Below are 16592 nucleotides of genomic sequence, written 5' to 3' on the forward strand. Positions count from 1 at the left end.
CTGACTTCCACTTAGGTCATGATCTCATGGTTTGTGGGTTCGAGCCCTGCTTTGGGGCTCCAGGCTAACAGCTCAGAGCCTGGAGCTTGCTTCAGATTCTGTGTCTCCCTCTCTGTTTCTGCTCCTCTCCTGATTGCTCTCTGTCTCTCTCTCTTGCTCAAAAATAAACATTAAAAAAAAAATAAAATAAAATAACCTACTTATATCAGAAGACAGAAAAAAAATCATTGTTATTTTTTATTAAATATAAGTAACATTTGTTTCATGCTACTGTATTTATGTTATCTTTTAAAACCACTTTAAGAATACATAGTAAAACAGCCTATAAAATTTAAATTTCCAATATAAAGTTTAAAAAGAGATCAAATAAATCGCTATATCCAGGACAAGAAGTAAACTATTAAAATGTTATGTTTTTCTCACACATATTATTTAATTAGTCCTACTATTAATTACTTCTAAATGCCATTGTTAACTAGTCCTATTATTATTTATTTATGTATTTATTGTAGTATTTATGTTTATGAGCATATATTGATCTCTAGCATTCTGCTTTTGAGAGTCGTTTGATAAAGATTTCAAATAAAAATTAGAAAGAACTTCATTAGCTTCTTTAGACCTCATAATCACATTTTCTGTTTATTTAATGAAATTGAAATCTGTAGCCCGCTGAAAACAAAACGAATCTGAAGCTAGTAACCATTATTTTAAATAGGTGGTAGACAATATTTAACATTTTATAAGATGAGGATTAATTGTAACTGAAATAAATATTTCATCATATGATTTAATAAAGTGGGTACTAACTACGTTATTTAATAATGTACACCCTAATCTGAAAGAAATCACATGAAAGCTTTATCTGTAGCTTTTATCTAATGTGTCTTTTAAAACTCAGGAGTCCCAGAAATCCTGCCAGTCACACCAAAAAGGATCTATGCGATTAATTTACAGTGATCTGCTGTTCAAAATCCTTTCTAGCTAATGACGTGGCCCTAAGGATGAATATTAGGAATAGCTAAAAAGATTTGCCAGTGTTTAAATATATTTAAAAAGCCACTTTTAGTGTTTATTGTTTTTCACCGATCTTTGCTCCCGTGGACTCTCCCCACAAGAATGCTCTGTGTTCCTGACAGCCTGGGAATGGAGGAATCCAGGTCTTTCCACAAAGACTGTCTCCATCACTCTCACAACCCTACTCTACAATGTCTCACAACTGAAAACATTTCAACATTTCAAGATACGCTATTTCCAACGCTGCTCCGCTTTAACTGAAATACACATAGAACAGAGAAAGACGGGAAATCTAAACTGTTGATGTTGTCTGGATCCATCACGAAAATGAATCGCCCTTTGGCTTAACCCCGGAGTATTTACACCACAGGGCCACCTCTGAGCTTTGAGATGGGTGAGAGGTATGCCTTTCTTTTGTAAAGTGAGAGGAAAAGCAGAAACAGGAAAGAGTCCGTGCAGATGTTGAGGATCCTGTAGCTGATTTCCTTAAACTATTTTCTTCTTGGAAAGCAACTGCAGTTTGAAGACCACTGGTGTAGGAGAGGGAGAGCAGATGGACTAAGGACATGTGGCAGGATGGCAGGGCAGCACTGAGGACCCCCTGGAGGTTAACCGTAATGAATTTAAAATGAAATTAGTCATGTGTTTTCCATTAGCTGCAGTCTGTTGGACTGATACAGGCATGAAGAAGGCAGAGAACTGGATTTAACTGGGGTTGTAGATTTAAGCAAGCAAGTAGTCTTGAGAATCTAAAGATGTGATACAGTGACCAACAGGACAAAAACAAAACAAAACAAAACAAAACAAAACAAAACAAAACCAACCAGGAGGCTAGGAGGAAAGAAAGAAAGAAAAAGTGATCACAGTGCACTACCAGATTCTGCAAGAATACATTTTTATATAGACTTTAGCTCCTGACACATCATACTCTCTAAGACCAACCAGTCTATATGATGTCACCTCTCCACCCCCATCCTCTTTGCTGTGGATTTAGACCTTTTTTATTCTTATTTTATCTTAGTAAGGGTCCTGAGGGAAAGAGGTAGGTGATAAACATATGATGTGCATAGTTTGTCATTTTGAAAAAAAGTTCTCAAATTACATTTTAATTTTTTTTAATTATATTTATTTTTGAGAGAGTGAGACAGAGCGTGAGCAGGGGAGGGGCAGAGGGAGAAGGAGACACAGAATCCAAAGCAGGCTCCAGGCTCTGAGCAAGCATTCAGCACAGAGCCCGACGTGGGTCTCAAACCCACAAACCGTGAGATCATGACCTGAGCCGAAGTCAGACACTTAACCGACTGAGCCACCCGGGTGCCCCTCAAATTACATTTTAAAAGATCACTCTGGCTCTTAGAGAATGGATTTGGTGGAGACAAGAACGAATGTACTAACCGCAGGGCAATGTTGCAGTAATCCAAGGGTGACGGTAGCTTGGTCCAAAGTGGTAGAAGGTGGAAATGGAAAGAAGGACATGGTGTGGAGAGTTGTTCAGGATGGAAAATTGACATGACTGGGTTATGGAATGGAAATGAGGAATAAAAAAGAGGAATTTGCCCAGGCTTCTTGCTAATGGCTATACTCACTACTAAGATAGGGAACACTGGGAGAGGGCATTTTTGGTAGAAGACTATTTCTGTAGTTTTAAAGCTACTGAGCTCGAAGTATCACTGATATATCCAAATGAAGATGTCAAAGAGGCACACGCTGTATGAGTTTCGAGGTGATGTCTGAGAAGGAGACATATATTAGGGAGTATGATGGTATATCAAAGGACAACAAGGTAAATGAATGGATAAAATCTGTTAGGAAGTGAACACAGAATAAGAAGGGACGGGGGTTGTAGGATACTATAAAAAATGGCCATATGCTCCTCTCATCCTGGTTTGCATGATTCATTGCAAAGTGATTTTGTCTCCCATTTACTTTGACCAATAGAATATAGTGAAAACAGTGTGGGAATCTGAGCTAAGATATCAAGAGGCTTGCAGCTTCTGCTCTTGACTTTGAGACTACCACGTAAGAAGTCCAGACTAGCCTTCTTGAGGATAATGGACAATGAGAGGGAGGTCCAGCCAAAAGCCATCACTAACCACCGTACATGTGAATAAGGTCATTTTGGATTATCCAGTCCCCAGTTTTACCATTAGATGACCATAGCTGCATGAGCACCCATAGGTAAGAGCAGCAGATGGGTTGAAGGTCATGATCACTTAGCCAAGCCAAACCCAACTTGCTGACCCACAGAATCATGAACAAATAAAATATTTGCTATGATTTTGGGGGTTTTTTTTATTTTTAATTTTTTTTAATGTTTATTTATTTTTGAGAGAGAGACACACACACATTGTGAGCTGGGGAGGGGCAGAGAAAGAAGGAGACACAGAATTTGAAGCAGGCTCCAGGCTCTGAGCTGTCAGCACACGGGGTTTGAACCCACGAACCACGAGATCATGACCTGAGCTGAAGTTGGATGCGTAACTGACTGAGTCAACCAGGCCCCCCATTTTTTTTGATATTTAAAAAAATATTTTCTATTTTTAAGCCGCTAAGTTCTCAGATGGTTTGCTGTGCAGCAATTGACCACTGATGCAGGAGCCTAGTGGTGGAGAAATTCCAATATTTAAATATTGGACAATGAAACAGAAGATGGTTTCCTGACCCCCCAAAAAAGTAAAAGAGAAAAGGGGAGAAAATAAGAAAGGTATAGTGTCACAGCAACAAGCAATAGACCCACAGAAATCAAGGAGTGTTTCGTGAATGAGGGAATGCCAACAGTATCAAATATGGCTGAAAGTTCAAATCAGATGAGGTGAAAATGCCTGTTGGATTTAATGACATCAAGGTCGTGAAAACTCAGTGTGACATTTGGGGCAGAGGGAAAATTGGTAAGTTCAGTTTTAGACAGGTAGAGTTTGAGGTGCATAAGGGATGTCTCAGTATGTGGCTGGATGATATGTCCAGCACATAGTTACATGATCTGAGCTTGGAGCTCACTGGAAGTTTTAGGGCTAGTCAGCATGTAGATGATACAGCCAGAAGCATAAACGACATCCACAGGGAGGCTGTGCAGTATGGCATGGGGAGGGGATCTTGAGGAACACTAAGATTGTAGAGGGTACACACAGGCAGAAACACCGCAAAGAGAGGCCCATGAATTAGCAGAACTGGGAAGAAGAGGTGTGTGAAAGCTAAAAGAATAGTATTTCAAAAAGGGGTGAGAAGTAACTGTGTCCGATACAGCAGAGAGCTCTAGTAAGACAAGACCCAGGAAGGCACCCCATTGACCCTGACACCATTTGCCAGAGCATTTTCTTTTTTTTTTTTAATTTTTTTTTCAACGTTTATTTATTTTTGGGATAGAGAGAGACAGAGCATGAACGGGGGAGGGGCAGAGAGAGAGGGAGACACAGAATCGGAAGCAGGCTCCAGGCTCTGAGCCATCAGCCCAGAGCCTGACGCGGGGCTCGAACTCACGGACCGCGAGATCGTGACCTGGCTGAAGTCGGACGCTTAACCGACTGCGCCACCCAGGCGCCCCAGCCAGAGCATTTTCAGCAGGGTGGTAAGGCCAGCATTTAGAGCAAAGACTGAACATTAAAATATGGGTATTGATATGTAAAGAGAATCCCAGCAGAGAGAAGGGAGAAAGAGAACACTTTAAATGTCAACTGTTTGGGGTTTTGATTTGGTTTTGTTTTGTTTTAGGCTGTTTGACTTGAGCTTGTTTCTTAATCAAGGGGGAAATGTAGTTTAAAAAACAACAACGACAATGGGAGCGTCTAGGTGGTTCTGTCGGTTAAGCGACTGACTTGAGCTCAGGTTATGATCTCTTGGTTCATGAGTTCAAGCCCTGCATTGGACTCTGCACTGACAGAGGCAGTGGAATTCTCTTTTGGAGAATTCTCTTTTGGAATTCTCTTTTCCTCCCTCTTTCCCTGCCTCTCCCCCACTCACACACTCTCTCTCAGAATAAACTTTAAAAAAGAATAAAAACAACAGTGAAAGGTTATACTCTAAAGGGATTTTTTCCCCAACATTTGCTTTTCTAGCTTTCATGAAAAATCCTATATGTATTTAGTTTTTACAATACCGCCCTTCATTTTAATATACAGTTGGTTAAAATTCCCACATTTGTTTTTTCCATTACAGTTTTTATATGAGCTGATTCCGGATTAAATCGCAGAGAGATAAGGGGCTCCTGGCTGATTTAGATGGTGGAGCATACAACTCTTGACCTCAGGGCTGTGAGTTCAAGCTCCACATTTGGCATGGATCCTATTTAAAAAAAAAAAAAAAAGTTGAGGTGGGGCAGGCGATTTTTCTCACTTGGAGTTATTTTCAAATCACAGAGGAAGTATCTAGTGATCCAAGAGTTCCCAAATGGCGCTAAGAAAAGAAGTGAAATTCCCTTGTCAAATACTTTGAGAAAAGCTGTACATTTAAAATCTCCCTCTGAGAGACTGACAAACCACATTAGCATATTAAAGCCCCAAGGTGTCCTACATGAAGCAAAACAAACAAACAAGCAAACAAACAAACAAAAAAAACCTATCTAACAGTTTAACAAATTAATTTCCCCCAAGGAAATTCTTTTTATTCTGTATGTTATTAACATGGCAGAAGAATTTCTTCTTAGCACCTCTCGCCTTAGAACACCTTGCCAGAGCAAACTGATTCTATGTTCTGTGTATTTCTGTTAGATTTTACAATAGAGAAGTTCTTCTCTATCTTGTCTCTATATTTAAGGAGTCATGTTACCTTAGGGACTTGGAAGAGTCCCTAGACTATCTACAGTGAAGAATCGTGGTGACACCACCAACTACCTTGGGGACCCCTTTATAACACCATGGGGGAGAGAATTAACAAAAGATAGGACAGAGGATAAAGATGGTTGAGGATAGGTCAGCAAGAGACAATGCCTTTAATTGACATTAATGAAATGTCCTGCTCTGTAAAAGGACTGGTAATTTATTAGAAATCTTTCTAGAAGGATATGATTGAGGACAGGATCAAAGTGCCTTTTTACATGTCTGGAGGAAGCAATCAACTAAACTACAATCGCTTTAAATTAAGACATACAGTTGGAGATGGTAACATATTTTCAGGTTCTGATGAAATAATCATGACATAATCCTCACAGACATGGGTGATCTAATCATGGATTGAAAGGGAAAAATTGTCGAGAACAGATATGTCAGGGTGGCAGTGTGCAAGCTCTAGCATCACTCAGAGCAGAGCAGAAAGCAATGGGATTCCAGTGTGAACCCTGATGAGGTCTAGCCTGACCAGCAACCAACCTTCCCCTGCCCATCTTTTAAAGTCGTTATTGGGGCACCTGGGCGGCTCAGTCAGTTAAGTGTCCAACTCTTGGTTTCTGCTCATGTCATGAGTTCGAGCTCTTTGCAGAGCCTGCTTGGGACTCTCTATCTTTCCTTCTCTCTCTGCCCCTCCTGCTCTCTTTCTCAAAATAAATAAACTTTAAAAAAAGTGATTAAGTACAACCAACTTTTTTTTTAAATTGCTCTTTCATGTATATACATACTAGTATTTAAATTCATCCACACATCAAGAATCGGAAGACAATCATCATTTACATGAGGCCTAAAATAATGTTTTGGCTCCAGGCTCCCTCTGCTGTCTCTGCAATAACAGACAAACATTTTATGGCACTCTCCTGACTAGATTCCAGTATTTATAAAAGTCAAATAAACACAATTCTTGTGAATAAAGGATATCCTCAGTATGATAACCAGGAAGCTCAATATTTGGAGAAAGCTGAACAAATTATAAACTAGTTAATGAAATATTACATAGATGGAACCAATGGCCATATGAAGGTCATTATTTGATCGTTTTTAATCCACAAATTGTCACTTCATGTGGTTCAACCTTATATATGAACATTTAATTGTCAGAGAACAGTAAGGGATGTGTATGTGTGTGTTTATGTGTGTGTGTATGTGTATGTGTGTTGGGGAGTGGTTATTGCTTTTAATCTGTATTATGAAATGCCCTAAATACACTGGTTAATTTACGTGATGCTTCTTGACCAAAATTAACTACAGGATGTGTTGGGTCTAGTGTCTTATATTACAGTATAGTACATTCTATAACTTGGGTTTAGAAGAAAGAAATCTCCCTTCAGGTTAAAAAGCGTGAAGATACAAAATGTTTCACACAGGAAAGTAAATGAAAGAAATGTAGAAAAGCCTTATGTTTACAAGAGGAAAGCTGGAAATAAAATAGTTAACAGGTTAACTGTGAAGGGAGGAAGTAGGGCAATTTGCATATACTTCAAACAATCTCACCCTATTGTGAAAACCTGCAAATCCTGGAAAGAATTAGAGGTAAAAGCCAAAGTCAATACACTTCAAATACCCTTGATGTTTCACACTCACTAAGGAGAAAGCATCTCCTGGGTAAGTTCACACTTTGCACAAAATAAATATTAATTCTGTTGTTGGTAATTTTCCAAAAAGTTAATATTTTACAGTTCAGAATTTTATTTCTTAAGTCTGCCTTTGAAGCTGGGAAAATGCTTTTTGAAGTTCTGTTTTCATCGTCCTAGGAATTTAGTCTAAGAATGAAAGATGCTATCAAAGATTTACTTACAAAGATGTTCATCAAAACCTTATTTTCATAATTACTGCCCACTACTTTAGTTTTACGGTTGGATAGTGCCTAATATACAGTAAGCACTCAATAAATGTTCTTGAAAGAAAGAATTACAGGAGAAAAGTTGGAAATTTCCATATTGGAGACTGATTGACTAAATTATGAATAAATTGTGGTTTATACATATTATATAACATTATATGGCCATTAACAATGTTCTGAAGACTTTTTAAAGACATTGGGGAAGTGTTAAGACACTGGAGAGAATGTTAAGCAAAAAGAGATGCTAACTATGTATACAACATTTAATACAAACTTTATAAATATATGCACATGAAAAGACTAGAAGGAAAAAAGAAGTTACTGACTGAAATGGTTTTTATTTTTTCTTTGTGTTTCTCTGTATGTTGCAAATTTTCTATCATGAACACGTATTACTTTTTCGTAATCAAAAAAACACCAAATGTTAAACATTTTTATGATGTTCTGCTAGCATTCAGATCTGTATTAAAAATTTATCCATTAAAAACCATGGAGTTTAATAAGAGATAGTTGTTGTAGGGTAATTCAGTATCTGTATGAGTACTTGGCTTTGCCCCTTCACTTTGTTAGAACAAATCCTCACTACATAGATACTTTGGGTAATTTATTCACTGACCTAAATTCAGGAGCCAGAACTAAATTGTGCTCTACTTTTGAGTATTACACTAATAATAACTTTTGCACAAAGGTTATAAAGGGAGGTGAATTACTTCTAAAGTTGCTCAAAGATGAAATGTGATATTTTTTTCATCAGAGAGAAATAAGATAACTATCATTGGTTCAAACAGGCACTTTACCTAAATGATCTTTAATCATTTCACAGCTATCCTGGAAATAGGTACTTTTATTCATATATATAATATTATAGTAGAAGTAATAATAGCTAAGAGTTACTGATCAATTGTCATGTGCCAGACTGTATCAGGGACTTTTCTCTCATTTCATATTCTGAGCTACCAGGGCAAGTAGTGTTATTATCCCCATTTTGCACTTGAAGACCTTCAGGCTGAAGGTGGAAGCCAGAGCTGTCTAACCACTCCCCCAAGGTCATTAAACCATTTTTGCCCCTTCTTTCGGGAAGAATACATATTGAAAACACTGCATTCTACAAATGGACTTGAGCTCTTCTGTTGAGGGAAAGAGGGGTAGGAAGAGGAAGTTTAGTTAAATTTGAGGTTTCCTTACATTTCTTTGGAGTGGGATAATGGAAATAGCCAATCAGATGTTACCTTTTTATCAATACTAAACAAATTCATCAAAACTAATGTTTCAAAGGCATTGAACAATAAAACGAATTTCCCTTTGTCTTGATTGAATGAAAAGTCTTCAAATTTAAGACATCAGCTATGTAACGGTGTTTCTATAATAGTGGAGATAGTAGTTTTCTATGTCCGGATCAAACTGGGTATGCATTTGTCTGGGACTCATTGAGTTTTTTATTAAAAACAAACAAACAACTTACATTCTGACTTTTTTCCTTTGCCTCCTCCCCTCCATCTAGCAATCCAAGGATATTGAATGTGGACAGATGATTAGGATAACTTAAAGATAACCAAATCTCTATATATTCTTGGTTCCTGAAATGGTCCCCTCAACTGGTTCTATTATGATATTGATGATAAAATTTACCGCTTTTAAAGCATCTTCTACATGTTAGAGTAGTATATACTTTGTTATTTGAAGCACAATATCATCTACCAAAGTACACATTCCCAAGAAGGCACCTAACCCCAGAAGTTAAATAGGGATTATACTCCATATATTGTGGCTACTTAGTGAAATTCGAATCCAGATTTGATTCCAAAAAAACGGTCATCCTTCAAAACCTGTCGCATAGCAACAAATCGATCCTAGAGACTTCCCGATCCCAAATGGAGGAAAGCAACCAATTCCTTCCTGGAAGCCAAGCTTGAGGCACAATTAGAATTTTCTCATAGAAATGCTCCCCCACCCCCTTTTGTGACCAAAGCAGTTATTTAAGCCGTAAAACCTCCCATTGGCCAAGCTCAATTTCACATCCCAGGACGTGGCCTCCGCTGGTGTGAGAAGAGGGTCTCTGTTCTAATCACTCGAATCTGATTTCTGGGGAATCAAGACCCCCAGGAAACTCATTTTCTTGGGCGACCTCAGGTTGGAGACCAAATCCTGCAGGCGACATTTGTTCATCCACATCTGGAGATAACCCTTTCTCCCAACTCAAGACTTCTTTTATCCCCACCCCCACTTTTCCCTCTCCCCGCCAAGAATAGGTTCAGTTATGGACAACGACATTCCAATCTCGCTCCTTTCTTCACTTCTCAAAGTAACGACTGCACGTCCGGACGTGTGTTCGAGGTTGCATGCATCTTATTCGCAGCGCGACGCAGCCGCTGGGCTCTCCTTAACCCGGGTTTCTCGCCCCGCCTCCTTTGTGATTCCCAGAGCCTGCTCCGCCCACGTCCCGCCCCCGCCCTGCCCCTCAGCCCCGCCCTATGTTCGCTCTGCCCCTCTACCAGGTCCTGGACTGGCTCAGCTTCCTCAGCCTGGCCTCGCAGGCCTGGCGGGGTCCCGTCCTGTCCCACCTTCCCCGGCCCGCTCCCTCCACAGCTCCCCGGGTGCGGCCCGCCTCCTTCCTGGCCCTCAGTGGCTCCCCCACCTCGTCCCGCCCTCGCCCCTCTCCTTCCGCTTCCCTGAGCCGCAACCAGGGCTCCGGCCGCGCGGGGTCTCGTCTCCATGGCGACGCCGTGTGTACAGCTCCCAGCTCAGAACACCGCGCGAACCCCGAGCTGGGCTGGCCTTCTGTATCCGCCCCGAGGAAGGGCGGTGTGAAGGAACCACGGGCAGGTAAGAGGCACCACGAGTGCCGTCTTCCCACCCTCGCGTGCAGCTCGACCAGCCCTGGCCTCCAGCTCCCCCAGGCGCCGCGCCTGAACACGTCAACTTCTCTGCCCCCTCCAGGTTCGGGCTCTGGGGTTCCACGGCTGCCGAGCTGGCGCTCGAAAAGGTAGGATCCGCGGGGCTGGTGGGGCACCTCGCACTTGGCTTCCTTCTTTGTCTGTAGTCCGGCACTCAGGAAGAGATATAGTATTTGTGTCTACATGGGTGTGAATGATAACTGGGCAGTTCTAACAGGCGGTCTACACCACCATTCTGACCTGCCCATTCGCGTGCACCAACTGCTCCCCTCCCCTCCAAAAAAACCATGCAAATGGCCTTGTTGCATCGCAGAACTTCCAGCTACTCCATTTGATCCTCGTGCCTCTCACCCCCTTTAAAAAAAACAAAACAAAAAACACCTTTTTTTCTTTTACTTGTTTTTTTCTTTTTACTTTTTATTTGGGAAACAGCTTAATGGCCAGTAGGAGCCAGCATTCACTGACTGTACTTAAGAGTCATTACTAGACACAACTTGCCCGGCCATAAAAAATTCTTCTGGAATTTGGACAAATTGTTGAACCTCCTTAGACCTTGTTTTCATCTTATGTAAAATGAGGGGCGTGGACAGTGAATCACTTCTAAGGTCCAGTCTTCAGCCTTCTATGAGGTAATGAAATGGACTTGAGATTTCCAAAATCAAGATGCGTGGCCTTTGATTATGAAAACTACTCTGCACTGTGCCCCAATGGCACTCAAATTAGCACGTGGAATAATTATAAATTTGTTGTTTGACTTCCCAGAGGGCATAGGTGAATTGCACCAATTTGTTCTTATCCCCAAGAGACTCCTGGAAGTTTTTTTTTTTTTTTTAATAAATCTGAAAAAGACACTGGAAGTGTCTTTTGTTTCATTCTCTTAAAACCAAATCCAGTGATCCCCAAATCCACCTTAATTTTTTTTTTTTTTTGCTCTCAAGAAAACAAAGATTTTTACAGAGGCGAATTCCAACACCTTTGTAAGGATTCCACTGCACTACAGAATTCCAGAGCTTCCTACCCCCTCCCCTCACCACGACCATTTGAGCTAAATGTTTAATGTTTTCTCCTCCTTCTTTGCTCAATCCAGTCTCAAATTGAAAGCGCTTAGAACTGGCTTTCTTCGAATTTACCTTCAGCACTGTCCTTGCTAGGTGGTAGGTAATGGTAATAGGAGGAGGAAGAGTTGTAGTAGTTATAATTACAGTAGGAGATAGGTGCTATTGTTTATTATAAGCTATTTATATTAATCCTCATATAACTCTATGAGACAGGTAGTATTTAGTCCTCATTTTGCAGTTGAGGGAAGTGAATCCTCCAGAGGTTAAGGAACTGGCTCAGGTTCACACAATTTGCTGAGATTTGAGCATAAGCAATCTGACTCCAGAGTCTGGGCTCCGAGCTCTACACTACGCTGTAAAGGAAAGATATAAAATATGTATGTAGTCACTTTTAAATATGAATGTAAATGATAGACGATCATTAAAACCATTTTTATATACATTTGAAGCTATGCAATGAAGATTGTCCTTGAATCCCATTGTGTCCGTACTAGTCTCCTCTAGGATGGAGGATGGTGCTTAATCAGCTGTCTCCATCACAGTAGCAGGGCCTGAGCATGTGGCTATTTCTTAATTTATCCTTTGCATATTAGAATTCTAGGTGGCTTATAAAAACAAATAGCCCAAAAGGAAAAGATAATTGCGCAAATGGAATGGAGGAAAGTGTGTGTGTGTGTGTGTGTGTGTGTGTGTGTGTGTGTGTGTCTTCCAGTATTACAAGAGAAACCTAAAATGAGAATTTTGTGAAATGTGAATTTTGAATGCTGGTAACTCATTTTGTAAAAAGTTTTTTGAAACCTACAGAACCCAAATAAAACCTTTTTGACCCACCCTATTGGCTGCTGGTTAGTGAACACTTACCTGGAGGAGTAAGGGAATGAGATGTTTTAAGTTTTTTTTTTTTTTAGCACTAAGTCTATAACCTGGTGTACATATCTTAAATTGAACCAATCACATTTCAGGTGTTCAACAGCCACATATGTCTAGTGGCTACCATATTGGATCGCAAAGCTCTAGTTTAATACTTTCTTTTCTTTTGCTTTGTTCCTTCCTATTCAACAAATATTCTTTGGGCACCAGTTTATGAGGTGCTTGAGTTTTTCAGTTCCATTTCAGCTAGTCCAAAAAACTAGCTGAACCAACTGAGCCTTTGACTGGAGTTTTTATTGAGAGAGTCCGTTTTTCCATAAATGCTGCAATCATATCATATAAAACTTGTGTGTTGTACCATGTGTAGAAAATCTGTATTCATGAGAGACAGGGAGCTCACCTGCAGGGAGAAGCTGAAATGAACGAGGGAAAACCCCCATGCCCCTCCTTGAACATAGCTGTATCCACAATTCCTACTTCCACACAGCTTGGATATTTAACTCTACTCTTGGATTCTATGAGCCAACACTTTTCTTCTTTTGCCTAAGCTAACTTGAACATGGTTTCTGTAACTTGCAACCAAGAGTCCAGACCAATACAGCTAAAAAGCCAAGAACTAAGCCCTTTCTTTTAGAAATGAGCCCATGATGACCCCCACCCTGACCCCTAAAGTACATTTTCATTTACAAAATAAATAGTTTCGAACATACCTAATCACATAATTATGTCTTTATAAATCACTTTGTCATGTACATTTTATATATTTACTTAACTGGGTACATTTATCTTTTGATTAGCCATCTTTTGACTACCCATCTTTCTATATTAGTCATTCAGTATTTTTTCTTTCTTTTTTTAAAAAAATTTTAATGTTTTTTTTGTTTTTTTGTTTTTTTGTTTTTTTGTTTTTTTTTTTTTTGAGAGAGAGAGAGAGTGTGAGTGGGGGAGAGGTGGAGAGAGAGGGAGATACAGAATCCAAAGTAGGCTCCAGGCTCTGAGCTGTCAGCACAGAACCCTCTGCGGGGCTTGAACTCACAAACAGTGAGATCATGATCTGAGCTGAAGTTAGACACTTAACTGACTGAGCCACCCAGGCACCCCCCACCTGCCTCTTAAATGTTGGTATTTCCCAGGATTCTATCCTTGGCCTAGTCTTATTCTACATGGGCCAGGCCATCCATTCCCACTTTTTCACAGCTATCGCATACATCATCTTTTCTCTTAAGTTCTAACTCTCTTTAACAGAATGGAACGCCACTTGATTTTAGATGACCTACAGACATCTCCAACTCAGAATTTTCCCCAAATAAACTCATTATCCCCACTCCCCCTCCCCAGAACGTTTCTCCTCTGGTACCCACATCCTAGTTATCCATACTAGAATCATCAACTTCTTTTCTTCTCCCTCACTTCTATGCCTAGTGACCCTCTCACTCAGTTTTACCTCTCTTTTGGTCCCAAGTGGCTTTGTACATCCTCTTTTTTTCCTCTGAACTAGGATTTGGCAAATTTCTTCTGTAAAGGGCCAGATAATATGTATTGTAGGCTTTGTGGGCCATACAGTCTTCATTGAAACCATTCAACCTTGCCAATATATCCTGAAAGCTGCCATTGACATTGTACAAACAAGCATGTCTGTTCCAATAAAATTTCATTTATAAAAGTAGGCAATGAGTCATATTTGGCCCAAGGGCTGTAGTTTGCCAGCCCCTTCTCTAAATGATTTCAGTAGCCTTTTAAATGGTTTCCCCCACCTCCTTCTCTCTCAAGTTTACCCTCCACAGAATTTCTTTTCTAAGGTAGTTCTAGTCATATGATAATGCTTCAAAGCTTTTGTTTGCTTTCCATTGCCTACTGATTAAAACCCAAAATCCTTAGTACATGGTAATTAATGACTTTTAAAGATTGCTCCCACATATATATCCAACTTCATCTGTTTCCATTTTCTAAGACACTGCTTGACTATTCTTCCCCTTCTGTTTACTGCCTACTTGACTAATGAAATGTCACATTCATTGTGAAGCCTGACTCTTGCTTCCCGTAGTACAATACCATATTCTAGGGATGCTGGTAGAAATCATGATACCTGGGGGAATATAGCAAACCTGGAGGACATTCCTCAGAACTGGATTCTGGAACTGGAAAGTTGTTCGGGTACAGTTCTGTTGACTAGACTCTCTCCCTTTGTCTTTCCAATTCTGTCTCCATTGCCTGCTGACTCTCCTTGGGTAACTTCCCGTCCGTCAGCTCAAAAGAAGGGATTTGATTGATCCTGTTTGGGCAATATGGAAAATTACCTTAGCGGGAAGCATTTAATTCAGTACTTTGAATCTTGGTCTGTCCTATATATAGAAAACTTAGTACTTGTTTCCCCTATACAATTCTGAGCTTCTCTTAGCTTCTCTTGTATTCCCAGAGCTTATCACAGCCATGTTTGTGCTAAGACACATAGTAGGTATTCAGCAAATATTTATTATAAATAGACATTGAATATTGGGACAGGAAATAGACATGGAAATTGGGAACTGTCATAACTGTGTTGTTCTCTTTACCAGTGGGACTATTGAAAGACATCAGAAGAGTCTGCCCATGTTCCAAAAGCCAGAGGGTATACTTGGTAAAGACTCAAAGGCTAATTAACTGAATGTTGTGATGTTAACATTAACCATATACAATAGAAATGAATATATAAAGTGTGCATGTATATACCATTCTTTCTGGATATTATGACCTCAATTTGACTAGGGACCACTGGGTGGAGAAGAGAATTGAAGTGGCACAAGGCTGACATACAGCTTACATGCCTGTAAGAGGTGGATAAACAGAGGTAAAAATGGTGTTGTAAATTTTTTGAATTGCTTTTTAAAAAATAGATATACGTTTATTTTGTTCAAAGTTCAAGAGATACAAATGGGCATAAAGGAAAAATCTTCCTCCCACCCCAGTCCTGCAACCATCTCTTTTTCCTCCTCAGAGTCAGCCATATTGTGTTTCTTTTCTGAAAGCATTTCCTTTCAGAGATACCTTTTGCATACCAATTATTATTTGAAAAATACATATTATTTCTACAATGGATGGACCTCTTTCAGCTCAGTTTAAGCCACTGCCTTAACTCTACCTGTGTTCTCAATGACTCTTTTTCCCTGGAGTCAGTGATCTTTCTAAGCAAGTATCATTACTTTGAGGCTTTGGTGATTTTTTTTAAATTAATTAATTAAAGGTCCTCAGAGCTAGTCTGCTTGTCTCAATCACAGTAAAACCTTCTCTTTGTTTCCCTAAGCAATCTTAACCAGCCCCATAGGACATCTTTGCAGTTTTTCCTTTAGCTAAAACATCAAGTTGTTTGTACAGCATCCCTCCTATGTGCCAGGTGCTATGCTAAACACTTTACCAAATAATCCTATTAAATCTATACAATGGTCCAATGAAGTTGGCACCACTGTGATTCTTATTTTACAGATGGAGGAACCGAGGCCTAACGAAATTAAGTAACGTACTGAAAGCTTACATGAGAAGTGGTAGAACTGGGCTGTGAATCCAGTCTCTTTCACTAAAGAACCCCAACTCTCGACTATTACTCTGTACTGCCCTCCACCCCATAGAGTTCAATTTTATGAAAGGAAATTAAATGGACATTTCCTAGATAATGATAAATCCAGACCTAGCAGAGCCTGGGTTTCCATCAAGGGCTGGGATCTGCGCATCCTAAGTTTTTCTTTTACCAGGTGAAAAGGGGAGAATTGTATGCACTGATGTTTCATTCAGGTAAAGAGTAGAATGTAGCAATCTGGAGAGAAAGGCTGTAAATGTAAAGAAGATGTCTATCCAGATATATGGGTTTCCACAGGATTGTGGAAATCAAGAGAAAGTACTTCTCTGGACAGAACATCTTGGATTTCTTTTGCGAAGGCCTTACTTGGTTCCTTATTGCATTGTTTCAGCTTTTGAACTCTATTGCCCTAGAGAAGTAGGGCATTTATGCTAGAGTTTGGTCTTCTACAACTCTTTCTCCCAAAAAGATGCCTTGTTTTCTGATAGACTTTAGCTGTCTTTAAGTTTCTCAGAGGGATAATCAGGTGGATAATATATATACAGT

At 39.8% G+C, this 16592-nt stretch overlaps 1 protein-coding gene across 3 annotated transcripts in view; it reads left to right on the forward strand.

The window, feature by feature from the left end:
- Nucleotides 1-9686: 9686 nt before the first annotated feature.
- ERICH2 (glutamate rich 2) overlaps nucleotides 9687-16592 on the forward strand; it is a 36053-nt gene continuing 29147 nt past the window's right edge. The window contains exons 1-3 of one of the 3 annotated variants that reach the window (XM_040475349.1): nucleotides 9687-9804; nucleotides 9924-10497; nucleotides 10612-10657. In XM_040475349.1, the coding sequence (XP_040331283.1) occupies nucleotides 9932-10497; nucleotides 10612-10657 (612 nt within the window). In that variant the 5' untranslated portion in view covers nucleotides 9687-9804; nucleotides 9924-9931. Of the gene's footprint in view, nucleotides 9805-9923; nucleotides 10498-10611; nucleotides 10658-16592 lie in introns of those variants that run through there. The other 2 variants (XM_040475350.1, XM_040475351.1) reach the window with 2 other exon arrangements.

This window comes from Herpailurus yagouaroundi, unplaced genomic scaffold (assembly GCF_014898765.1).
Source record: "Herpailurus yagouaroundi ecotype Mexico unplaced genomic scaffold, PumYag 140, whole genome shotgun sequence".
NCBI lineage: Eukaryota > Metazoa > Chordata > Mammalia > Carnivora > Felidae > Herpailurus > Herpailurus yagouaroundi.